Source organism: Anoplopoma fimbria, chromosome 11, assembly GCF_027596085.1.
Source record: "Anoplopoma fimbria isolate UVic2021 breed Golden Eagle Sablefish chromosome 11, Afim_UVic_2022, whole genome shotgun sequence".
NCBI classification, from domain to species: Eukaryota; Metazoa; Chordata; class Actinopteri; order Perciformes; family Anoplopomatidae; genus Anoplopoma; species Anoplopoma fimbria.
In genome coordinates, this window is record NC_072459.1 from 12,091,798 (window position 1) to 12,118,330 (window position 26,533).

The 26,533-nt window shown below is 42.9% G+C and overlaps 1 protein-coding gene across 1 annotated transcript; it reads left to right on the forward strand.

Annotated features, from left to right (window-relative positions):
• The first annotated feature begins 738 nt into the window (after positions 1–738).
• Positions 739–25,265, forward strand: aatka (apoptosis-associated tyrosine kinase a). The gene is made up of 13 exons (XM_054607326.1): positions 739–950; positions 9,452–9,626; positions 14,742–14,883; positions 18,053–18,132; positions 18,558–18,676; positions 18,820–18,907; positions 19,005–19,138; positions 19,768–19,852; positions 19,955–20,076; positions 20,427–20,576; positions 21,267–24,672; positions 24,767–24,947; positions 25,051–25,265. The coding sequence occupies exons 1-13, from the start codon at positions 739–741 to the stop codon at positions 25,263–25,265; spliced, it is 5,109 nt and encodes a 1,702-aa protein (XP_054463301.1).
• The last annotated feature ends 1,268 nt before the right edge of the window (positions 25,266–26,533 follow it).

Sequence of the window (26,533 nt, forward strand, 5' to 3'; positions counted from 1 at the left end):
GGCCGATTGGGGTGTTACAAGTTTAGTTTTTTTTTTTACCATTGATAGCCACTGATTTAACTGACTACATCAGTTATTTTGGCCTTCTTTTAAGAGCTATGCATGACTTCCATTACCAACTTTGTTTAGTGTGGACAGATATGCATGAGTCCTTCATTAGGTTTTTTTTGTATTTTCCAGTGAATGAAAGAAAAACCTGCTAATTCATGAATGTCTATTTCAAGTGGTTAACCTGGTGTATTAAAGATGCAGCATTTCTTTTTCAGTGTAAATAGATTGATTGCACCCATCCCACGGGATTGCTAGAGCTGGGTCTTGTTTAAATGTATATATCCTGTAAACTATGTTGTTTCCAGTTCCAGAAGATTCTTAAATTCTCATTCAAGTTTCCCTCCTCTGCTTGAGCCAGGAGGATAAACCTATTTTCAGTCTGCTCATTAATTCAGCTGTGTGTTTTCCAGCGTGATAAACTGTGAGCAGCTTTTGTCCTGTTTGTGCAGAAGGAACAGTCACTCTGGTTCCTTTTGGGCTGTATAATAATTAACCAAATTCAGCAGATTTCCACAGCCCAAGCTGCAAAATGCGAGAGTAAGGGCCAGTCACCTCTGCATTGATCTATTACATTAATTAATTTTGTCTTAAATAAAAAATATTAATGTTAAATATTACAATGCCCTAGTCACGTAGTCAGTCGATCTGTGCAATTAACTAAAAGAAGTCTGCCCATCAGAGGCAGAGATGATATTCAGACTCTTTCTGCCCAGCAGTGTGCCCTTGCACGGTCTGTCAGGGGACGGACATGACAGGCCTGTAATGCTGATCCATGGGGCTCCTCCTGGGCTCTCACTCCCAGTTAATGACAGTTATGATGGCTCTCTGCAGGGCCGGCGCATCCCTCTGCCATCTGCAGTCATTCACAGAGAGCAGGACTTGGGAACGGCAGAGAGGATGTAAATGGATGGAGGATACAGGACCCTGCCGTCAATCGTGTCATGCTGTTTCTTTTGCTAACAACTGGAGACTGACACATGTCCTCCACCTCTGTATGTTTAGGCCTCCCTCATCACAGTCTGATGCTTCTTGCTCTGCACCTCTCTCCTTTTTTACTTTGCAGCCACTGCTTTAGCTTTCCTTCATTCCCTAGGGTATTTCCTCTCTCTCCCTATGTCCTAACACATGATCTCTCCTCACTTCATGCAGCCTGTAACAGAGGCTTGGTGTCCGACATCTTTTGTTGCTTTGGAAGCTCACTCCTCCTTTAATGCAGCTCCACTTGCTCTTCCAGTGGAGAAGAAAGACTATCTTACTAATTAACTCCAGCCACTCTGCATCTCTAGACGCTGACACATAAAGAACAAGTCTTTTAAATCACGTGCTCAAGTTAGATCTTGACCCCAAAGATGAGGTAACCACTTCATTCAACAATTGATCCTTAAGGATTGTCCTGAGGCTGCACCTCTCATTCAGCAGCTTCTAGTTAAATAGCATTACTGAAGGCTTCTGCATGTGTGTGTATGTTGATTTTATAAACTGCATGTGAATTATTTGGCTCTGCTCCTGCTGCCGTCTGACAGACCTGTAAATCTAAACCTAAAGGTCACTCTTCTCTCCTGTCTCTATCTATCCCGTCTGCTGTATCCATGCACTTCCACACCATTCGTCAGTTTTGCTTATGTTTTTTTTGTGGGAAGCCACTTGGTGCAGGGCAGATGGAGGAGCTTGTTTGCCCCTGCAGCACTGTCCTGAATTTAAACACATGCTCAGAGAGATTTGGGGCTCGATCTGCTCTTGTTCTCCGTGTTGTATTTACCCATTAGGAAGCATTGAGGGGAGTTGGAAGGGCAACAAAGTGGCCAAATAATGGCAGCAGCTAGCTTCCTGTTGCATAAGGTAGCCTTCACATACTAAAACTTCCCACAGTCTTTTTTGCAATGAACCTCATGCAGCTTGATCATTGGTGCCACATTTTTCTAAGTCAACGTAGCCTTCATAACACACACAAAGCTAGGCCTGTGGCCACTGACCACACATCAAATTGAGACTTTTACATAACACAATAGCTGCATGACATATGTATCTATTTGTATCATGTCTATTGAATGCTAACTGCATTTGAAACTGTATCTCATCCTCTACTTTTCCCCCTTCTTTGTCTCACCATCGCTCCTTCCCAAGACGATTTGATTGCAGTGGTGTGTAGTTTGGCCCACTGCCCACCCTGCACCACTGTCATTACTTGGTCTCATGGTCAAAAAACAACAAGCAGTGTGTGTACATTCATGCATGCGTAGCAACCATGCAAACACTGAAAAGGGACAGATTTCTGTTGGGAGATGAGAACTCACATGGATCGACACTTCTGTTCTGCAGTTTTGTTTTAAAACATACAATATTATCTGTGGTGTGTTCGAGCTCCTCTTCATTGACTCTGGATTGCTGCTATCAGGAGAAGAAACAGCAGCCCACTGCGCTCAGTTACCACGGAAACTCCAAAGTTATGCTATTCAGCCCAGTTCAACAACTTGACTCGGTTTTCTGTGTGGGTTCAGGTTCTTATGCTGGTATGTGAATACGAACACATGGCTCGGCCCTGGCCTTGAAACCAGTGTGGGAGGCATTGCAATATTACTCCCACTTTTCTTTCTGCAGCCTTCCTTGCTCTGTCTGTCCTCTCTACCTCTCCTACATGTGTCCATTTGCAACAGATTTGTTGAATGCATGATGAGCATCATCGTGTATACTAAGTAGTAGTCATCCAAGCAGCTGTAGACCTTACGTTCAGTTGCTTCAGCTGCCTGCTACAGCTGCACGGCAACAGAAAGCCCTACCTCGCTGGTGCATGCTTTATTTATGATCTACCATGAAAAGCTCAGGGACTGTGCTTAACACACTACATTGTCATCTCGTACATACATGCATGATGCATCAATACCCCTTTTATACGACCAAGTACATGTTCTTCCATATTGGCTGATACCCAGTACCCATATGAGGACTTAATAATACCGTTATGTTTTATTGTTTTTGTAGTTTTATTTTTATCGGCTGTTCCTTACTGTCTGACTGTAACAAATTAAATATACAACATGATGCTGCTGCTGACATTTCAACATTCAACATTGTATTTTTCTGAAACAAACAGAGTATAGTTCTTTGCAATAGGGATGTTAATAATTAACTGTTTAACCGTGCTATTAGTTAAACAGTTAGTTAAACAGAAATATAAAAAAGTGGACATAGAAGAATTGAGAGTTGTAGCTTGTCATTTGAAGGATAATAACTGTGTTCACCTTAAAGGTCAGTGGACCGTAAGTGAACCGGAGTTGTTGCTAACTTCGAGGCAAACCCTCTTTACTTTAATCATCAGCTGGCTGACGAGCAAGACACTGATACATAACTTGGGTCTCCTCACAGTGCTTGAGGAGTTGTGTAATTTAGTCACTGACAAATAAACTGTACACACACTGCACTGGGACGTCCACAGCTATAACGTTACTGATAATTTCACGCTCATCATCACACACGCTCTCTTTCTCTCGACTTAACACTCACTAACATTGTGCCGGGTTTGCAATGAGTATGCCAGGCAGACATACGGATGACAGCCTCCCAGCTAAACTAATGATGCGGTGGAGACTAAAGTGGTTGCATGGGTACACGACAATGCATGCAACATTGTGGCTGCTAACTCTCCTGCACGGGGGAAGTCGGGAGACTGCTTGTTCTGATGGGTTTAACCTGTTTTTGCATGGGGTTGTTGTTGCAGCTTGGCGGCTTATTGGGATCAACTCACAAGAGGTTAACGTCAAGTTGCCGTTGTGGTATGAGGTGTGGTTATATAAGAGTGGTTTATGAGGACATGAGCATATATCAGACCTAATAACTGATACTGGTAATTGTATTGGTGCATCCTTGGCATGAAAACACACACCCCATTGAATCTGATTATTCCTCAGATTTACTGCTTCCTCCTTGGGCATGTCTACATGTCTATATTTCTCACTAACTGTTTATCCCTTTCTGTCGATGTGTGTGGTATTTCAGCAGGAGATGCTTATGCATTTAATGGCTATTATTCAGTCTGTCAGTTGTTGCTCTGTGACAAAGAACGACGCACTAATTATTTTCAGCAACTCATGACTAGAGTTAGAAAAAGAGGGGCCCGGGTTCAATTCCCGGGCTGGACAACCTTCTATGTGGAGTTTGCATGTTCTCCCCGTGTCAGCGTGAGTTCTCTCCGGGTTCTCCGGCTTCCTCCCACAGTCCAAAGACATGCAGCTTAGGTGCATTGAAGACTCTAAATTGCCCGTAGGTGTGGATGTGAGTGTGAATGGTTGTTTGTCTATATATGTCTGCCCTGCGACAGACTGGCGAACTGTCCAGGGTGTACCCTGCCTTCACCCATTGACAGCTGAGATCGGCTCCAGCACCCCTGCGACCCTTAACTGGATAAGCAGGTTACGGAAGATGGATGGATGGATGACTAGAAATGTGCATCCTTCTACTCGGCAGGGTATTACATTGGGTGGCCATAATCTGACAGCACAAGCAGCATATGCAAGGGTAACTAAGTGGGTAAAGGCAAATAATAGAACAGCTAGATCAGTCTGGTATGTTCAGAAAATTACACCCAGCCTTTAAAACCTGAAAAAAACACTTGTGCCATATTAGGAAAGTGTAATAAGATATCTAATCTCATATCACGATATCCACATGATATTGATATATATTGCCCAGCACTATATTTAAAGGTTAGTTGAGTGAAATTGTGAATTTTGGAGGTGACTTGGTGCCTCCATTGCTCTCCTCTTCCGTTTGTCGGGACGTGGATCATCTGCTTCAAGTCCTGAAGACAGCTTTTTAATAAAGCCACGTTGAGCCCGGCTTTAAGTGCTTTATTTTCATTTCGCCGTGCAGCTGGTGAAGTAATGTGTGCCTCTCAAATATTTATGGAGGACCCTGGGTCGTCGCTCTTTCACAATTCTTCAGAGAAAATGAGAGATGAATTCTTCAGATGTCGCACTTATGAAAATAGTGCCAGCGATTTCCCCTGGAGGACAATATTAGACTTTCTGGTGGTGAAAGACGGCTTTCTAAAGGTCTGCCGTTGTTAAAACTCCATGCATAATGTACATTATGTCCAGCTGCAAAATCATGGCAAACAAACAATGGCAGGATGATTAGGATTTTTGATTCTCCATCTATTCATCCAATTTCCAAACTATTTGTTCTGATCATGGTGGGAAAAGGACAAGCAAAGCGTGCAAAAACATAATATGTCTCTGCAACTCTCTCCAAATATTTAAGGGTATTCCCAAACCTCTGTCTGTCCTGAAGACTACACTCAGCCATTTATACACTTGTAAATACTTGTAAGGTACTTGTACACCCTTGACTCAAAGTAGCAGTGGACTGAGGTCAGATTACTGGGAAACACATTGTGTCAGTTGCTTGTATTTGGTATTTACTACCCAAAGCATAATGCTGTTGGTGATGGTTGAAAATAAGGTTGAACAGTCTCACTGGTACTTGAAACAACACACTCCATTACGGCTCCTTGCGTCATTTAAACATGAGGGTGTCTTCAATCCGAACCCCCCCTTAGAGATACTTAAGCTTGATACCCTGTCTAGTGGATCTCAAATAAAAGAACTAATGAGGTACATTATTGTCAGGGCCCCATGTTCATGTGGATCTTATTTTTTCTTGCTCCCAATGTAAAATGACAAATGCCCCCCTGTTGCTACTTTACAGGAAACAGAAGAGGTGGATTGCCAATTTCCATGATTCCTCCATTATCTGTGAAAGAGTAAAAGGTTGGACCACTGTTCAGCACCTGTGCTCGCCATCTGCTTTATCAGTGCCTTTAGAGCCTTGACAGGTGGCAGTTACATCAACCTCAGGCTAGATAGTTTTTAAAGGTAGACAGCTTCTCAAGATGAATTAGGTTTTTGTGGTGCGAACAAACTAACCAAAGAGAAAGTGGACAAAATCGTACACTTCTTACCTCAAGGTGGAAAGTTGCATGTTTTTGCTATTAAACCTAAATTATGTTTTTTTCAAAGGAGATAATCGTTGCTGACAAGTAGAAGGATTGTGTGTAATAATGACATAAAGAAAGACAGAAATGGAGCAATCAATCAGCTCCAGGGCTTGCAGATCATGACAGCCAACCTAACGTGTATGTGTGTTTTACGTTGTCGCCCTTCATTGAGCCTTGAGTCACCACCCTCTCTCATTCACCATGTGTCCTCACTGCTTCTGGCACCATCTGTGTGCTTCCTCTCTACTCGATCCTCCTTCCTCACATCCATCCATCATAAAGTTCATAAAATCCCCCAAGGTTATTATTATGCAGCATATTGCTTTAAGGTGCTTTTGAACTGAAAGTGCTAAATATCCTTTGGAAATTGGGCTGGTAATTTATCTGTACAGTGGCAGAGAAGAAGAATGCATTTTTATAATATATGCTTTTGATTGTTAGATGTGAACATTCATCCCTGTTTCCCCTACCGTCCTCTACACAATGTGTCCTGTCACCACCCACTCAGGCTTTGTGTTGTGGTATGTGGTGGATCCAGAAAGGGCACTGCTTGGGTTTAGCTTTTCCCTTCTTCTTTTCCACTTCAGACACTATCACACACAGACACACACACACAAGCTGTCACAGCATATTACAGGAATCTATCTTCCAAAAGTGGGGGAAACAAAGAGGGGGCAAGAGGTTTACTTCATCGTAAACAGCAATCAACTAATATGTGTTGGCCTGCAATGTTGTTACCATGGTGATGGGTTGGTGGGACATTGCCCAAACACACACATGGTGTAGTTCTAAAACCAGGCATCATGTAGGAACCTGCACGCATTGGGCCTGTCTGTTTCCATTTTCTACCAATGTGTGTTCGTGGCTGTGTGTGTAAGTGTGTACGTGTGCGTGTGGGCTTTGTTGCCGTGACCTCAGGGTCAAGCTTTGGTTGGAGCAGTGCTCTGGAACAGCGTGTTCCCCACAACCAAATGGGTCAGGACCGCTGAGTCTCCGTCAGTGAGCTGGAAAAGAATGCACACACACGCATCGCGCACCACAACTCCTAGTGGACACACTGGGCGCAGCAGTGCCATGCTTGTGTTGTCCTCACAAGGATGGAGAAATAAACGGAATCCTGGAGTGAGGGCATATGCCTGTCCTCTTCATTAACAGGCTGTGATATATATATATATATATATATATATATATATATATATACACACAGCACATATAGAAAGGGAGTAACATGGCATCCACATGGGTAACTGCAGGTCTGGTTCAGAGATATTTTAGACATATTGGCATTATGCAGTGTGTTGACAGATGGGGAGTTCTGCCAGATTGCTGTGGTTGGCTATTTAAGTTTACTTGTGGGTAAAATGCTTACAATGAGAGAGGAGTTCTATATATTTTGTATTCATTTTTTACAAGAATACATGATGTGAGGAAAAACAGTTAATGAGAACTCAGACCAGAGAATTAATATTTAAATTAATATTAAAAACATGGGAAAATTAGAAATAAAGTGGCTCTGGAGGGAGCTGTCTAAAGTTTGAGAAAATAAAATAATCGGCCATTTTTTACACAAAGCCTGTGTTTCAAACTGGGGCCATAAAGTTTGAAAGACATGGACATTTACCAGGTGGCAACCTCCGCGTCTTAAAGGCGAAGACAATGTGGAATTGCCTTAAACTTACAATCTCTCTAGTGGCCATCAGGGGGCGACTCCTCTGGTTGCAAGAAGAAGTCTGACTGTACAGAGAGCTATGAAAAAATGACCCTACTGACTTGATTTACTCAGTAAACATTATAAACATGAGTTTATGGTCTCATAGCTTCAGGTCTTCTTCAGCAATAGGCTAGGCTTTAGGGTGCAGCTAGGAGATGTCTGTGTTTGTTTCTTACAACTTTAACTCTTTCACAGTGTGTATTCAGTTCATGAAAGTTAAGTTGATTGTACTTAGCTCCACCCTCTCGTGTCACTTCTGGTTGCAAAAAAACTAGATGGTAGATGACAAACACCAGGATGGTGAAGGACAAAAAACCCAAACCAGGCCCCGCAACCAATGAGTGACGTAACGCTGACTACGTCCACTGCTTATAAACAGTCTATGGCTTTTCCCTTGCCGGAAAAATCCAATTAAAGATGTTATTGAGGTGCATTGTGGTAGGTGAAGGCAGCGTTTTTAAAGCTTGAAGCGTATGAGTGTCCTATGTAGGCTACATTGGAGCTGTCCTCATTGCTCCCAGTAGACTGCTAATAGAATCATTTTTGGGTGTTCAATACGTCGTTGATTGAGGTTGAGACCCTCAACCATTGTGTTGACAAATGTTTTGCTAAAAATAAATGCAGTGGGCCTTAATATGTATTAAAAGTAATGTAGATACAGAGTGTTCATCACATAATAGATCAGTTTAATTATGAAATTTAAAATAATAAAAGTTTAAAGGATAGGATAGTAATGGAATTAATATGTTCAGGGAAAATTTCTATCTTACTTCCCTTTTATCGGTCCAAGCATAAGTAAATGTAAATCAGATTTTATGAATGTCCTCAGCTTCTGCAGGCTAAACAAGAAACTGACATGTGCTGCACATTTGCACACAAGAACTCAATGACTGATTGTGAAAAACTTGCACAAAGGAGAAATAAGTACACACACACACACACACACACACACACACACACACACACACACACACACACACACACACACACACACACACACACACACACACACACACACACACACACACACACACACACACACACACACACACACACACACACACACAATAAGCATGTGTGTACTCTTTGTTCATCGGTCACAGACCCACACAAAACATTTCTTTGGTACACTGAGGTTGGCTTTTTCAAAATGCTGTGCACTCAAACATAACTACTTGTCATTGTGTCCTGGGCTTTAATAGCCTTGTGTGCATTGCTTTGGAAAACAGTTGCTCCAATTAAACAAATTATGGGTTGCATTTCGGATGGTTGCTGTGGAAGCTATTTTGCTGTGCATTTCAGAAAATGAAAAGCAGATTATATATTCGCAGTAAGCATTTTCATTCATTAGTTGTTTACACTGAGACCGAATCAGCCACTACACCCTCTCTGCCGCTGCTTTATTAAATTATTATCCAGAGGGAGTCATTGTGTTTGTGGATGGAATGGAACTCTTTGCCTCAATGACTCAGAGTGCATAGTAACTACTGTAATTAAGCCACAGGAAGCTGATTTCTATTCACAGATTCTAGCCGGGTATAGGCAGCAGAAGAGAATGCTAATTATGAGTCACATGCTTCTTTCTGTGTTGCAAATGAAACGGTCACAAATCATCCACGTGTATACCAATCACCTTCATCTCTATTTAGTTTTTAATTTCCTGTGTGACTGCAGTTTGCCATCTGATCTGTGTACAGCTCCACCCTGTTAACACTGGCATTATCCTCCCATGTTGCAGATGGTGCTCCGCTGACCGAGCTGTCGTGGCCTTCATCCCTGGCGGTGGTAGCTGTCTCATTCTCTGGCCTCTTCACCTTCGTCTTCCTCATGCTGGCCTGCCTCTGCTGCAAGAAGGGCGACGTCGGCTTCAAGGTGAGCTCACTGGTTCCCCCTGCTGGAGGAAATGAGGAGAGCAGCAACTGTGTGTGCACAATGGAGGGGAATCCTGATCAGTGATTTACATATGAAAATAACAGAAAGGAACCAATCATTTTAAGGTATCAAATGAGCTCATATTACTAGTACTAACCCACACTGTACAAGCATGAGAAACACATCTAAAAACCTTAAATATAACTTAATAAACTGCCATTCAACCTCTTTAATGTGCCATTAAGGCTGAATGAAGGTTGAAATTGAGGGCTGCATCGAAATATAATTTTTTAGTGTCTTCTTTCATTAATTGTACTCTCTGAAAATTTTAAAAAGTTTAGAAATGCCTATCACAAGTTCTGAAAGCCCAAGCTTATGTCTTGGTATGCCCAACTATCCAAAACTTTAAAATATTCAATTTACAAGGATAAACAGAGAAAAGTAAATCCTAGAACTAGAAAATATTTGTTTTTTGCTTTTTGTTTGTTTTTTGTTTTAATTATTTAATCAGTAATTTGTTGCCAACTGTTTTCCAGTCATTTGACTCATCAATAGGCCTTTTACACAAAGACAGTTTGACTTGTCACACTAGGAAATGCACAGGTGTGAATAATGAAATTAATGATGGCTGAATTCCATTTAGCTCCTTTGATTTCAGGTTTGTGGTATTGTGAATGCTGGCTCACTGTCCGTGGAGCACTTGAAAAGATCAGAGCCTTCGTTAGTGTTATTAGTGACACCTATGCTTTCCTGCAATGACAGTCCAAAGTCCAAATGCTGTTCAAAAGGCCCAATTTATTTCAGCTCCTATTTAAGTGTGGCAAGCTGAGTGCCAATTATACAACAAACAAAAAAAACTAGAGAAAACACTTGGTACAGTGTTGAAATCTTAAGTTGGATCGGATTCTCAAGAGTAAGGATTATAATCGATAAATTTGCTGTTAAAGCTGAAGTCTTTTGCTGAGGATTAACGTCTTATTGTATGAAAGTGTTGCAACCAGGAAAGTACTCTTACCCATTCTCTGTGTTGCCTTCAGCTGCCAGCATGACTCAGCCATGCTGTGTCAAACATCAGCGCTGAACTGCGATGCTGAGGGCTAACAGAGACTGACACAGGCAGGGGGCATGTGGAGTGGGAGAGGCAGGAGAAACCCTGGAGACGCTGTTATGGCTGCTCCTTGTCTTTCCAAATGTCCTCATTAACTTGCTGCTCCTATTATATCACTGGCATCAAAACACATTTGTTATTTTAGTCAAGCAAATTAATTTTGTAACTCTTTAAGAGAGAGATGAATTACAGTCCCGACTGAACAGCCTTTTGTTAAGATCCCTTATGCAAATAATTTAGCAATTTGAATTCACAATATTCTCACTTATTCCTTGAATGACTTATTGTGCTAGGAATAGAGGGAATGAAAACCATATTTGTCTTTTTTTTTGTTTATTTGAGAGGACAGGAGAGGATGAGAGCAGAGCAGCGTGTTTCTTGTTTATGCATGTGGTGAGTCAGATTCTGTGCTTCAGCATTCACACTGAACAGCCTGTGTTAGGTAGATGCTGCTGGGATGATAGTGTCACTAATGAGCACAGCATAGTGATGCAGCGTTAATAGCTTCTGGACTTTTCTTAGCCCACATCTGTCTGTCCCACGCCAGATTGCTTCTGCCTCATTACAGTGTGTGAACATGTATCGTAATAACCTGCAGGAACAGTTGAAGTCTAGGTCTGAGTCTGCTTTCCCTTGACATGCGTTTTACTGTGAAAAGACTAATGACAGAAGGATGGCTCTAGCTTCTAAAATGGCCATGGTTGACTCATTTTGTATCGATACTGTAAACCACGGCCGTACCTTGAGCCTGGTTGATTTAAATATATATTGGTTTCTGAAGAGATCTTGTTTTATAGTACTGGGTCATCAGAGGGTTTATGGTCAGAGCGTAGCTACAGTACAGCTGCCTTCGAGCTTGAAAAAAAAGTATTTCTCATGGACACTTAAGCAGGGAAGAGTGACGGTTACAAACCACTATGCCTTCCTGACTATGTTGTTTTAGCACATATGCTGAGTTTATTTTGTGAATGTAGAGTAGTTGTTAAAAATATTTTTTGAAACTCTGCATCTTACCAAGTCATTTCCAAATTCAGCAGGCACAAGTTTCCTTTTTTAAAAGGTGTACATTAGCTCACTGTCTTCTTCTCCTCTTAATTTTATGTATAAGTTGCACTAAAGAGTAGGTGGAGAATAACAGCATTCATTGAGCTTTGAGTCAGTAAAGCTACTTGCTTTACTGACATGTGACTCACAGGTCATTGATAACATAATAATAAGAGTAGTGGACATTTGGGGAAAGAATGCAATGAAAGGAGTATGATAACAAGAAAGCCTGTTGTGGTCACTAACAAAGAATCTTCTGTCAGAAGGACACCACTTTCAGTTCTCAGGCAATTTAAATTTAAAATATGCTAAAATGTATGCTAATATAGTACATAACAGCTAGTGACTTTAGGGAATCAAAGTATGTTTGCAGTCTTGATCATAGTTCATTGTAATTTCAGTTAAGGCAAACCAATCAAATCTTCTTCTTTCCCTCCTAGTTTGGCAGCAAACATCACATCCCTTTTTTTTCTGCACCTGATTGTCACTCAACAGCTCACTTGTATGGTGTGCATACGTGTGGGACCGCAGCTTCGCACGGCTGCGCCGTCCAAAAAGCTCCATTCTCTCCCCCCCCATCACGGTGCTTTTACTGGAGCGCGTAGTGCGAGGCTCGGTATTAAGTGCTTTCTAAACTGAAGGCTCTCCCGGGAGCTATGCAACGCTGACTCACAGCCAGGTGCTCGCTTTCACACTTCGCTCTGTGGAGAGTGGCAGATGGTTCTATTGAATGAGAAACACACATTCCTGTACATGCATACATACATACATACACACCCACACTGATGTTTCAGGACTTCTGCAAACAATGAGCCATTCAAATATTTCCTATTAGTCCATCTTGCAGCCTACACTCCTGCTCTTCGATCTCATTTCGCCCTGTTTTCTCTTCACAATTTTTTCCTTTTCTACCTCTGCGGTTGCTGCAAGCGGGAGATAGGCTTTTTATGGGTAACAGTTCATTAACCAGCAGATGGATTGATGGCTGAATCGCTCAGTGCTTGTGAACAAAGCACTACTGCTAGCCCGTTTTCCCCCAATATAGCTAGTCTTAGAAACTGCTAAAAAGATTGATTGGAATTGTTGTTGGATGTTGCTTTGTGAGGAAGGACACATTCAGGACATCATCAAGAGGGACTTTGACTGAAGGATCTGATATATTAAATGGAAAGAAGGAAGGCCCTCGTTTAAGAGACTTTACATGTCTAATATGACCTATAAAATGATTAGGACAGGGAAGTCATTACAACCGCTTTAGTCTTTAGTGCCGGCCTGAGGTTTGCATGCAGTGGCAGCAAAGAAAAATCTGTCACATTAACTGTGTATTGTTAAGCAGTTTTAGGAACAGAGCACAAGCGCACATATGTGGGGTTCTTACTGGAACCCTTCCGGGGAAAAAGTACATTTTGATGAAACTTACCGTAAAATACTTGGATCCCATTAACACATTTCAACCCTACTCAGCCCAGAGTCACTGGTTAATATTTTTTTTTTTCGGTTTACACTGGGAACAGTGCAGTTGCTGAACAAAAGTTGCATTGTTCTCAAATAGAATAATTAAAAGAGCTAAAAAAAAAAGTATACATTTGCAATTGTAATTGAACATATCGGACTCTTTAAAAAATCCTCCGTGCAGCCACTCAGGTGTTTTCAGTTAGTCTGGCTGATTACACCTCTACTCAGGTTGAAGGTGAGCTTGAGCTTTGATGGGAGATTATTATCTACCAATAAGAATGATAGAGCTGTAATTTGTCCCGCCCTAACAGGTTCAACAGGACACTCAGGAAGATGTCAGTCTCTACAGGCCCACCCAGTCCTGAGAAGAGGTCTAATCAACCAGATTGATTGAAAACACCTGTGTGGGTGTACAGAGGCTTCACACTCATCTCAGCTCATGGAGTTGTTTACACTTAAAAATCTTGACCCACACTGACAATATGTTTCCTTTTTCTGCACATCTTCTGCTACTCTGCTGTTTTTTTTTTTTTTTTTAGCATTTATAGCCAGAAGGTTGTTTATGTATTGAAGGCATTAAATAATAGCTACTTGGGTGAGCAAAGTCAGGTCTTGAAGCTACATTTGGAGGGGGGAAAGGAGAGACAATGTAAAGGACAATGCAAGCTTTTTTTCTAGCAGGTTTGTGCAAAGTATCAAATATGTCCCTTTCCTTCTATGTGGTATGTCAGCATTTTTTTGATACATCGTGTATTGGGGTTTCTATAGGGACACAATACAACAATTAGAGAGCAAGGACACTGCAGTAGACTAGGGAGCAAGAACGGACAGGGGCAGAAAGAACAGTAGCAAGGATACGAACAGACAGAACAGAGGAAGTGGGATGGAAAGAGAGAGGGTCACTTTTTTCACTTCCTCTCATCCTCATCCTAGTAGGGAGGTGAATGTTATATGTATATGTTATATAGATAAAACCTTCAAGATGGAAAAAAAATGTATAGTGCAATGTACAGTACTGACAGATGCATGGTTTAAGTCCTCATGGGTTGAATTAAATTACATAAAGTACCTTTTACTCCATAAAAACTATCACAGAAATTAGAAACTATGTATGTGAAATAATATAGTTAATTGGTTTTTTTTACTTACAGTATTTTAAGTATGTAGAGTGAATGTCTTTGACATACCTTTTAGTATTTTTTTTTTATGATAGGAACCTTGGTTTGTATACGAGTGTGTATGAGGAAGAAAATAAAATACAGACTGAAAGAAAGAAAGACAGTCTTTGTGTATGCAGTTTGAACACACACATTAGCGTGTTCCCCCTACAGCGTCTTTGTCCTGACCCACACAATGCACCCCACAATGTACATGACTTATGTATATAGCTTGGTGGGCGTGCCTCGGTGCATTTGAATGCCCTCACAGTTGAACCATTGTCTCCCACCATCTCAGTGGTAGGATGGCTGTGAGTGGATGACTAATTCAAACATCTCTGTTTGCACCAGGAGTTTGAAAACACTGAGGGAGAGGAGTACCAGGCAGATCTCTCCGCTCTGGCCTCGCCTTCCTCCCAGAATGGCCCCGAGGTCTACATCCTTCCTCTCACTGAGGTCTCCCTGCCTGTCTCCAAACAGCCCGGCAGATCCAGTAAGAAACCACACAATACCATCGACACATAACACCTCTAAGTCATATCTGCTTGGACTTTTTTTGACCCGGCTTCCTGGTGTTTCTCATTTCTTCTTTTCTCTCATCTTCTCCTTTTTCTGTATTGCATTTCTCCATAGTCATTATTAATTCCCTGCTCTTTAGAAAGAGTGAATTTTTACCAACCCTAATAGACTATTAAAAAAGAATTGTTACCTCTCTGGAGTATAGCATAAATGAGTTATGTAACATCTTACTGGCTCCTTAGATTTGAAATGGCCTCTTTCATGTATTATCTTTTATTTTATGTCTCTTATATCTTGCCTTCTCTCTCAACCAGCTAGAGACATCTGTATATTATGTAATGCATTTAGAAATCAACCTACATTCTGAATGTGAAAACTGCATCTCACTGGAGAGGAAGATATCTGACCTAAACCTATTGTATATTATTTATTGGGTTATATGCAAGTTTATAAATACGTGCTACTTACATTAAAATCAGTCTACTATTTTATTTAAATCTTACATAACACAACTTCATCCCTTCAGCACACGTCCATATTATGTTGGGGTGTTATATTTCTACATCCATGATCCTCCTCAGCAGCATCACAGTTTGTTTTCATTCAGGTCATTCTGCCTCCACCCCAGTCTGTTAAAATGTGCATGCGCATGTGTGTGTGCAGTGTGTGTGAATCTCTGTGTAAGCCAGATCCTGGGTGCCTCTGCCTGCATGACTCACTGGTTGTCTGCATTGCACTGTGCTCAACCAGAAGGGAGGTGAGTTGGGGCTCAGCATCCCAGGATGTGAGCGCCAGCAACGATTGGGCAAGGCAGACTCCGGCTCGCAGCCAATCACTAGCCTCCCCTCGGTCCTCCGTAGCTACCGCTGTATGATTGGACCAGGTGTTGCAGGGCGAGGAATGGATAGATGGCGAAAAGAGACGAGAATGTCTCTTTCTCATTCCCCAGTCACGCAGGTTGTTACTATTATATACAACGTTTACGTTTACAAATTGTGCATTGGAAAGGATATTCTTGTAGCCTCTCCATTGCTTTACTCATATATAACAAATTATTAAGCATGCAAAAAGTGTGAAATGGCAGGATTATCATATTTCAGAGGTATGGCATCACAAAGCTGCAAGTCGAAGGCTGAGCAGGCTCCGCAATACATATTAAAATTATGCATATGTCAAAAATGATCCTCACCCACATCGACGTACACAGAGAAAATGAGCTGCCTAGTGATTAAATGTTGAGCAGAAACACAAGCTGTATATTGTATGCGCTTACCATGAATGGCGTGTTCTATATCACTTATGCATCTGTATGAATGCGCAGCACAACGTTTGCCATTGATGTGACAGTCCTGCTTTTCATTCAAGCCCACTACAGAGGCTCGATGCATCAAAGCGAGTGTGTGTAGCAATTGTGTGTGTATCATTCCACGGGCCCACCGATCCCACAGCCTCACCGCACCCCACCATCTTCTCCAGAAAATGCCACGAGTAGGACAGGAATGCACACTCACGCTCACACATTCCACATTTGAAATAATACCACTTTTTAATTTCTCTCAGTCAGGGAGGGGTGGTGTAGAAGTGTGGGTCCATTATCACCGTGACAACCTCTGCCCAGCGTTCCAGTGGAGAAAGGGCCTTGTGTATGTGTCTGTGCATGAGTGTTTGTGTGCCTGTGTGTGTGTGTGTGTGTGTGTGTGTGTGTGTGTGTGTGTGTGTGTGTGTGTGTGTGTGTGTGTGTGTGTGTGTGTGTGTGTGTGTGTGTGTGTGTGTGTGTGTGTGTGTGTGTGTGTGTCCATTGTGGTGTGGTCCATTGGGTACCAGGAGACGCAGCATGAGCGTGTGAGTGAGCGAGGCCAAACAATGGCCCCGATTTAGGGCCGGCTGGGCAGTGGGTGAGCATAAGGCCGGGGCTAAAACGTCCATGGAACGCACCAGTGGAGGACTGGCATTATGGGCAGAATACAGTGAGGGGTCTGTGACAGAATGAGGAGAGACAGGGGAAGGGTGGTGGCATGCACCAGGACCTAAGAGCGGGGAGGGGAGGCTTGAGATAGGGCTGGTGAGCGTGTATGACAGAGGTCTTTTCTGCATCTGACAGAGCAGTGTTTGTGTCCTGTTTGGCTGAGGAATGCTGCTGTCCTGGGTGACAGGGGGGCATTATGAGGGCCTTATGTCACTACTGGGTGTCTTGAAGCTGCACACGGAGCTGGCGCGTCAGTCGGCACACTACCAACATGCGTGACGGTCATATCAGGCGTGGTACATGACCAGAAGAACTCAGTGGCCAGGGCAGAAATCCTCAGCCAGCTGCAGTTTGGTCCACTGACTCGGAAGCTGTGATACGTTTCCATCTTGCTCAGCTTACTGTACTTTTATTTTTTTTAATTGATGCTTACTGTACTTTTAAATGTAGTTTGTAATGGGAATCAAGGATTTCAGCGTTTGCTCGACAGCTGGGGATCTCTAGAAGAGGACAGTATAGTATGTGTGTTTTTTCTGCATCCCAGTTGGAGAACGAGTTCGGTGCAGACTGGGAGAGGCAGCGTGGCGAGCTTGTTCAGCTGTGCGAGGGCTCGGAGGGTTAAATCCTGCCGAGGCTCTCTCACACACACACTGCGACCGTGGGCTCTTTCTCAAATACACACAATGAGGCTAAGACGCCTGGGGTTGTGGCTGGGGCCACGGGCTCTCGGTTCTCACACTCTGAACCAGTACTTCATCCCTGCATGGGACTCCGACTCCGTAACGGGGCTCAGAGTGGCTGGCCGCTCCATAGCTCCGCCATCATCTTTTGACTCACAATCATCATCATCATCTCCACACTTGAAATATGAAGATCCATGGAGGTATTTGAATTTGTGCATGACTCGCTGGCTTAAAGTTTACTTGTTCTTGTGAATCTTATTAAACGTAGCTTGGAAGTTGGGTTTATTTGCAATCAGGCAATCTGTCTTCTTTAGTTTAGGATAAAGTACAATAATTATTGTGCTGAGAGGAAATTGTGTTTTCTTTGTAACCTTCTGTTTTCCTTTTATTGACTTTACTCATTGAAAACCGTTCCTATCTTTGCGACAACTACAAAGGTCTCCTGTTTTCCTGTCTAAAAGTAATCTTATGTCTTTCTTACACTTCCTTTCCAGTCCAACTGCTGAAATCATCAGACCTTGGACGCCATAGTCTACTCTATCTGAAGGAGATTGGACATGGCTGGTTCGGCAAGGTGAAACATGTTTGTTTTTGTTCCTAAAACACAGAAAACCACAATGTGTTTTTGTGGCCGTAGACACCACCTTTGAACTAGTTATTACTTTCTTTAAACTGCCTCTTTACTGTACTCGTACTGTATTAACTGTACTCCAATGTTCTTTCTACTCTGTGAGGAATGCGGTGGTAATGTGATGATGATGATCTCATTCTAGCGAAGCTAATCTTTGGCACTTGTGTTCAGTAGAGGAGTTGCATTGCACAGTCACAGTAAATTCCTCACAATTTACTGTACAGCACATGCTGCTGTAACTCTTCTTAGATCTGCTGATGAAGAATTTTTTTTTTCTCACTTTATAACTGCAAAGTGATGCTGCCTCATAAAACATGGTCTTCATTCCTTGAGTTTGGTTAAACAAATTACTTTTCTATACTTCCCAGGTTCTGCTGGGTGAAGTCAATGTGGGCCTCAGCAGTACCCAGGTGGTGGTTAAGGAGCTGAAAGCCAGTGCCAGTGTCCAGGATCAGATGCAGTTCCTGGAGGAGGCGCAGCCATACCGGTCAGTTGACTGAAACATCAGTGATTGGGATACACAGCCCTTAAGCGCATGAATAGCACGACGTAGCAATAAAACAACTTTAATGAATGATTTATTTACTTTTTGTGCATTCATACCTAATCAAATCCCGTTTCCTTCACCAGAACCCTCCAGCACCCTGCCCTCCTGCAGTGCCTGGCACAGTGCTCAGAGGTCACTCCTTATCTGCTGGTCATAGAGTTTTGCCCTCTGGTGGGACACACTTTAATGATCCAAAAATCATTATTTCTTTCTTGGTACATTTTTTGTTGAGATAATTCATAAATGGTTATTTCCTATGTCCTCTCAGGGTGATCTGAAGAGCTATCTGCGCAGCTGTCGGGTGGCTGACTCCGAGACTCCTGACCCTTTGATCCTCCAGAGAATGGCGTGTGACATTGCCTCAGGGCTTGTGCAACTCCACAAATACAACTTTATACACAGGTGCGGTATAGTACTCATTTTAGCTCTATTTACCTTCATCACAATGCCCTGGAAAGGAACCCTAATGCTCTGTGCACCCCCTGCTGGTCTCTCCCTGCAACAACATCCTGGTGCTGCCTGAGTAGTTGTCACAAACTCCAGCATCAGTGATTTTGTTGCGGGGGGCGAGCCCCTATCGCTCTCTCTCAGCCATGTGGTGGCTGCCATAGCAACCGATCGTTGGCTGCCAGGCGAAAGAGCTCACTGTTTGTGGAGGAGGTGAGATTAAACAAAGTGACTTTGTTTAGTCCCGTTCTTTACATGGTTATGTGAGAAGAAATAGTGCATGATACTTTACATGTGTACATTTCATGATATGATTGAATTAATGCTGTGGCTAATGATGTTTGAGACATTCATTGACAATATTCATTAACAAGCTGTTTTCCAATGGAGCCCCGCCCACTTAAAACCAGTGTGATGTTCAGAGACAGAACCAAAACTAAAAAGTACAATGAATTTAAACTGTTCTTAATCTAGATTAAAATTACAAAAAGTTTTTTAGGGTCTTTTAAGAACATCAATAAATATGGGTATGTTTATGAATATCAGTTGTACTGTATTAAATGACAGTTTCTTTTGTTTGACAGTGACTTTGCCTTGCGAAACTGCCTGCTAACTTCAGAAATGTCAGTTAAGATCGGGGACTATGGCCTTTCTCACAGCCGATACAAGGTCAGACTGTCTTTTGATAATGTCATTTTTATTGATTGCTTTTTTTCCTTTTCACCCTGTCAGTACTCAAACATGTATCATTTTTTCATTGTTGTTTTATAGGATGACTATTATGTAACACAAGACCAGATGTGGGTGCCCCTGCGCTGGATTGCACCTGAGCTCATAGACGAAGTCCACGGAAACCTGCTGGTCGTTGACCAAACAAAATCCAGCAATATATGGTGAGATATTTAAAGAGTGACAAACAGGAAATACTATTGCTAGTTTAAAGAGATAACACCACCATACAAACATTCCCTTCCATCATAATATAGAAATGGTTTAACACAGATTTTTTCTTTCTGTATATACAAATTGGAATAAAATGCTGACTTTGATTTAATGCATATTACATTGATAGAATGTTCTTTTCCTGTGATGTCCTATGCTCTCATTGTGAAACTGTTTTGGAAATATGTGTACAGCACAAATATTCTTGTGACAAAACATAAAGATGGTTACAGCTTGTTTGGAACATGGCCATAACTGAGATTTGAGTGAGCGCACTTAATGATTTCTTTGCTCGGTCCAGGTCATTGGGGGTGACTGTGTGGGAGCTGTTTGAGCTGGGAAACCAGCCGTACAGACACTACTCTGACAGACAGGTGCTGACATATGCTGTGAAGGAACAGCAGCTCAAACTACCCAAACCCCTGCTCCAATTCCCCCTGGCTGAGCGCTGGTGAGACATAGTTGCATGCCCACACACTCATGGAGACATACAGTACATACACATGAACAGGGTGATTCGTTATATATCTTGATACCACATACATTTTAGACATTACACACCCTTCAGGTCTTGCTGACCAATTCATTTTTAACAAGTCAATGTGTCTTAAATAGGGCTCTGCTTTTAGTGGTGCACCACTCCCACCGTAGCAATATTTCTCTCTCCTAGCAAGGGCAGGTGATCAATACTTTCCCTGTTTTTTATGATCCCCTTGGCATCGACCAGAGCAAAATGACCTCCTTCATCTTTACCTAGGAAGCCAGCCAAATATTGTTCTTATTTATTTATTTATTTTAATTGTTCTTCACTTAATTAAATGCGCTCCACTGAGGAGGCTCCAAGGAGGAAAGTAAATATCAATAACTATGTCAGCATCTGCACTGCACCTCCTTCATATACTCTATATGTCTTGAACAAGTACTAGGTTTTGCTAGAAAAGTGCTAACTTTAAAAGTTTCCTTTATATCACCTTGTTGTTAGTCAATCAATTGTTTTGCACTATTTCTCTCCTTATGTAAAAAACTATATAGATATTAATAATATCTTTTTAGCTAACTGATATGCAAAAGTAAGGCGCAATAACACAATTATAACATGTCATTTTTTTGCCCCGTATTCTGTTCTTGTCTTTCTGTCCAGGTATGAGGTGATGCAGTTCTGCTGGCTGCAGCCAGAGCTGAGACCTAGCAGTGAGGAAGTCCACCTTCTGGTCACATACTTGTGTGCCAAAGGCTCGAGTGAGGCTGAGGAAGACTTTGAGCAACGTTGGAACGCCTTGAGACCCAACCTGTTCAGCAGCACCTCCCACACAGCTGCATCCACAGCCTTAGTCCTGACCCCTACACCCGCCTCAGCCGACGTCCCCAGTCCAGACCAAACTCAGGCAGTGGAGCTGGCCTCCTCCGCCTCGTCATCCTTCCCTCTCCTGGAGCACTTCTCTGACAGCTTCCACTCTGACACAGGGGATGACCTGCTGACTGTCACAGAGACCAGCCATGGTCTCAACTTTGAGTACAAGTGGGAGCAGGCCCGAGCTGAGCAGCCTTACTGCTCCTCCTCCACCAGTGGGCCACTGGGCCAGGGCAACCCATATTACCAGGATATCTACTATTCAAGTAAAGGAAGCACCTCAGGCGGCTGCAAGACCGACAGCCTGACATCAGGCATATCCCCATCTTATTATGAACCTGAGCACCCTGGTGTGGTCCCGGTGTTGAGTGCCCACAGCCCCTCGGTCAGCAGCGAGTACTACATTCGCATAGAGGAACCAATGGAGGTTAACATTAACCTGGATGACAGTGTGGTTGACTACAGCCCAGGACTGGAGGCCAGCAGCAGCAGGTTGTCCTCTGAGAGTCGGACTGGTCAATCCTTGGCTCAGCCCAGTGCTTACTGGTCCACTGACAACAATAAATCTACTGCCTATGACTCTGATTCAAGCCCCACTGTCCAACTAAGCATGGAGCCACTGCTGAGACAGTCATCCAGCACCAGCCCTGTAAAGCTAGGCCACTCGCACAACTGCTTCTCATCCAGTCAAGACGACGCAATCTACTGTGAACAGTCATCAGCATATAAGGCCCACCAATCTTGTCCGTCCGAACTGGATCCATCGCCAGAGTCCAGATCAAACCTCCTCCATCCAGCTGGGCGTTTAGAAAACCCACGCAGTTTGTCACAAGCAGTCAGCAGCCCCAGCTTAGGGTTCTGCGATCCGTACCTTGAAGCGGGCACAGGCCGGAGCACGGTTAATGAAAGCTGCCATAATATGCTAGGTCCCCTCAGAAAGACACAACCCATTGTTAACCACATCAGCATTGATGTTGGGACCGACGACGGCCTGCTGGTGGGCCAGCAGAGAGGTGACGACATTGAGGATGACCTTTTCTCCGAAGGAGAGGCCACTAACTGGACCTCAAACCATTCAGCAAACAATAATAGCCTGAGCTTTGATGGCAGGCAGACAGGCAGTGGGAATGACAGCTATCTGGACCTTCAATATACTGCCCACTCTAACACAACAGAATTATGGTCTTTAACCAAGGCCACCACCAGAACCTTTCACAGCTCCAGGTTTTTTGGCAACTTGGAGGCAGAAGGAGGAGACTCTGGTTGTAACGCTGCTAGCAAGCCCACTGAATTAGGTCCGTACATTCACTTATGTCACACAGAAAAAGAAGAAGCTGCCACTCAAGCGGAAAGGAACTTCACTGCAGAACATCTAAGAAGTATTGATTCTCATACCAGCTCAAGTAATAATGCCAGAAGTACAGAGGGTCGAAAAATGGAGGGACAATATGAGAAGCAGTTGTTGCTTAAGGGAGAAAGACTGTATTCTGAGCCTAAGATGATACCTGAGGCAAGTTATATAAAGTCTCCATCCTCTTTCAAGGAGCCTCAGAATGGTCAGACAGGAGCCTTGTCCGGCAAGCAGCAAGGAAACATGTGGGAGGGAGTCTCGACAAGAATTCCTGTTGGTCTTGGAGAGAAAAGGCTAAACTGTCACAATACATCAGAAAGTGGCAGAGCATTGGACAGCGGAGTGGGGGTCAGAAGCTCCAGCATTAGCCTGATTGAGCTTGGTGACTTTAGTGAGGATGATGATGATGACATCACAGATATTACGTCAGGGATCTTTGCCGACTTCAACCTGGACTATGCTGAGATAGAGGAGGAAGAGCTCAGTCCGTTAAAGCATCCGGAGGGAACTCCTGACTCTGTGGACACCCTTAACCTGTCCTCATCGATGGCAAGTCCCTTTAATCAGGCTTTCAGCCCCGATCCCTTCAATACCCCTCTCCTACCAAAATCCCTGGATAGTGGCTACGACACAGAGAACAACGAATCTCCAGAGTTTCTCTTCAAAGAGCTCGGAGATCCCCGGGGTGGTGAGAGGAGCCCTCGGCTGGGTGGAGAACCAGGGCTAGTTCTGCAGGTGGGTTTGGGACAAGGGGTCTACACCTCCACAAGCACCTCAGAGCTACAGTTAAAGAGCCTGACTGATAAGAACGCATACAGGGATTCGGCCTATTTCTCAGACTATGATGCTGAAAATGATAGGAGCCCTCAAGAGGAAGGCAGTAAGTTCTTTTCAGGTCCAAGTAACCGTGACTTTCCTGGTGAGAGATTGAGCTCTATCAAAGATAATGACATTGTGAAAAGGCAATTAAACAAGGAACATTCATCAAATGTGAGACACATCAAATGTGATTTGCTGAATCACTCAGAGGCTGATTCTGCCTCGAACCATCCCCTCCCCACCCCTGGGTTGTCCATGCTATCACCGTTTCCTCCACAGATGGGTGGCTGCCTGACAAAAGAGTCCGCCCCCGCAGATGATGCTCTCGGGTTGGAGACGGAGCACTCAGGAGAAGAACCTCCCTCAGAGCTTAGCTTCTCCATTGGGTCTGAGGCCTCTTCCACAGCCCAAGAAGCCTCAGGAAACCATGATGAGGGGAACAGGAGAGCAGAAGATTGTTCTCCTGTCCAGTCTTTGCATTCTGACTCCACCATAACCGACTACAGAGATGAGAACCCCAACAAGAATGATAGTGTGGATGGATCAACAGAGGATGAGCTGCCCGAATTTAATCACGTCAATGAAGAGACGGAGGACAGAAGGGAGGGTGTGAGAATGAATGAGGAAGATTTTGAGGACATAGACGCGGGGGAATGTGACTCACAGGACAGCTTATGTGAAGAATCTAACGGCCCTGTTGACCTGTCCTCTTCCTCGTCATTGTTGGAGCTGTGCGGCGAAAATGTGAGAGCTCCGCTGGAGGAGGCAGAGGATGAAGATGATTCAGATGACAGCGAGTCTGATGAAGAGCTGAGGACGTATAACATCCAAGATGACGACAGTGAGGAGAGTGAGGAGGATGTCATCCCAGTGCCAGTGGTGGTAAGCGACTGCAGCAGGGCTAGACACCTCCGCAGTCTGCTGAAGATGCCCACATTGCTCACCCAGTCCTTCTGTGACGAGCTGGAGAGGAAGAAAAAAGCGGTGTCCTTTTTTGATGATGTCACGGTGTACCTTTTTGACCAGGTAAGACACCTTAATAGGTCAAAGTTTTTCAATGTGTATTGGTTATTTTATTTCTTTAGAGAATGGGAGGGATATTTATGTTCATGTTTTCTAGGAGAGCCCCACAGGAGAGCTGGCTGATTACACCTTCTATGCTGAAACAGAGTCCAATGGGGAGGAATCTTCGGAGGAAAAAAATACTGAAAACCAGCTGCAACCTGACCCTGAACTTGAAGCTCTATCCTGTGAATCATTCTGTGTTTCTGAAGAAACAAATGGGAACAACTCAGAGAAGGGTGAGTTTGTCAAGGGTGCAAAATGCTAAGCAGAGTAATCCCAGTAGCTTTATCTCAAATTGTTCACAATAACTGCAATCGTGACTTGTCTGTTTGCATTCAGGTGGGGGTAATGAATGGGAAGATGAACTCTTGTTAGAACCCCATCCGTCCTCACCTGACACCATCCCCGAGCCCCTGCCCTCACCCACATCCCCCTCCAACAGTCCTGAGGCTCCAAAACCTGCAGCTGTAGCACTGAACCGTTTTATGGTCTCACGATTCTCTATCACACATGTCTTCGACCCCCACATTGGCTCAGCAACAGGTCTGTATTAACTGTTGTAAAAGTACACATGTTTTTGCCATAGAATAGTATGTCATTAAAAACTCTGAGTATAGTTTGTCATTAAAAACGCATAGTATAGTATGTCATGAAATTAAATTAAATTGTCATGGTATAGTATGTCTTTAAAAAGTCATAGTATAGTATGTTATCAAAAAATGACAGGAATGTCATAGTATAGTGTGCCATTAAAAAAAAGTCATAGTACAGTCCGTCACAAAAAAGTTGAAATATATCATGCCAATATAAAACTCATATAATAGTAAGTCGTATAAAAGCCATACTGTAGTATGTTATTTAAAGTCATATTATAGTAAGCCATAAAAACATCAGTTTAGTTTGTCATTAAAAAGTCATAGTATAGTATGTTGTCAAAGAGTCATAGTATAGTATGCTACAAAAAAGTTGTAGTATGTAAAGCCAATAAAGTCATAGAATAGTTTTTCATAAAATAGTAATTCTATAGTATGTAATTAAAAGAGTAATAATATAGTATGCCATAACAATCTCATAGTATAATTCAATTCAATTCAGTTTATTTTGTATAGCCCAAAATCACAAATTACAAATTTGCCTCAGAGGGCTTTACAATCTGTACACATGCGACATCCTCTGTCCCGGAACCCTCACATCGGCACAGGAAAAACTCCCCTAAAAAAAACCTTCAACAGGGAGAAAAAAGGAAGAAACCTATGGGAGAGCGACAGAGGAGGGATCCTTCTCCCAGGATGGACAGAATGCAATAGATGTCATGTGTACAGAATGAACAGCATAACAGAGATACAACACATTCAATGTATATGACATTCACAGTAGTAAGCAGAGTAACGAAGGAAAAATTAAGAATACTTATAAAAGCAGCAATAACTATAGTAGAATTAAAATAATGATATAGGGAATAGTATTAGTAATGTAACTAATAATAATAATCGAAGTAGCAGTGGATGTCAGCCGGGTCACAGCAGGAGGCACGACCACAGTCCAGAGACCACAACGATTTGTGGAAACCTGCGAGGCGAAAAAGCAAAAGGGCTTCAGGGTGGAAGCAAAGCTAATATGCGTAATGGTACAGGTAATAGTAATAGTAATGTGACTAATAATAATAATAGTAGTAGCAGTTGGTGTCAGCAGGACCATAGCAGGAGGCACGACCACAGTCCAGGTACAGCCACGATTTATGGAAACCTGCGAAGCGAGAAAGCAGTGTCATTCAAAAGCAAAATAATAGTATGTCATGAAATTAAATTAAATTGTCATGGTA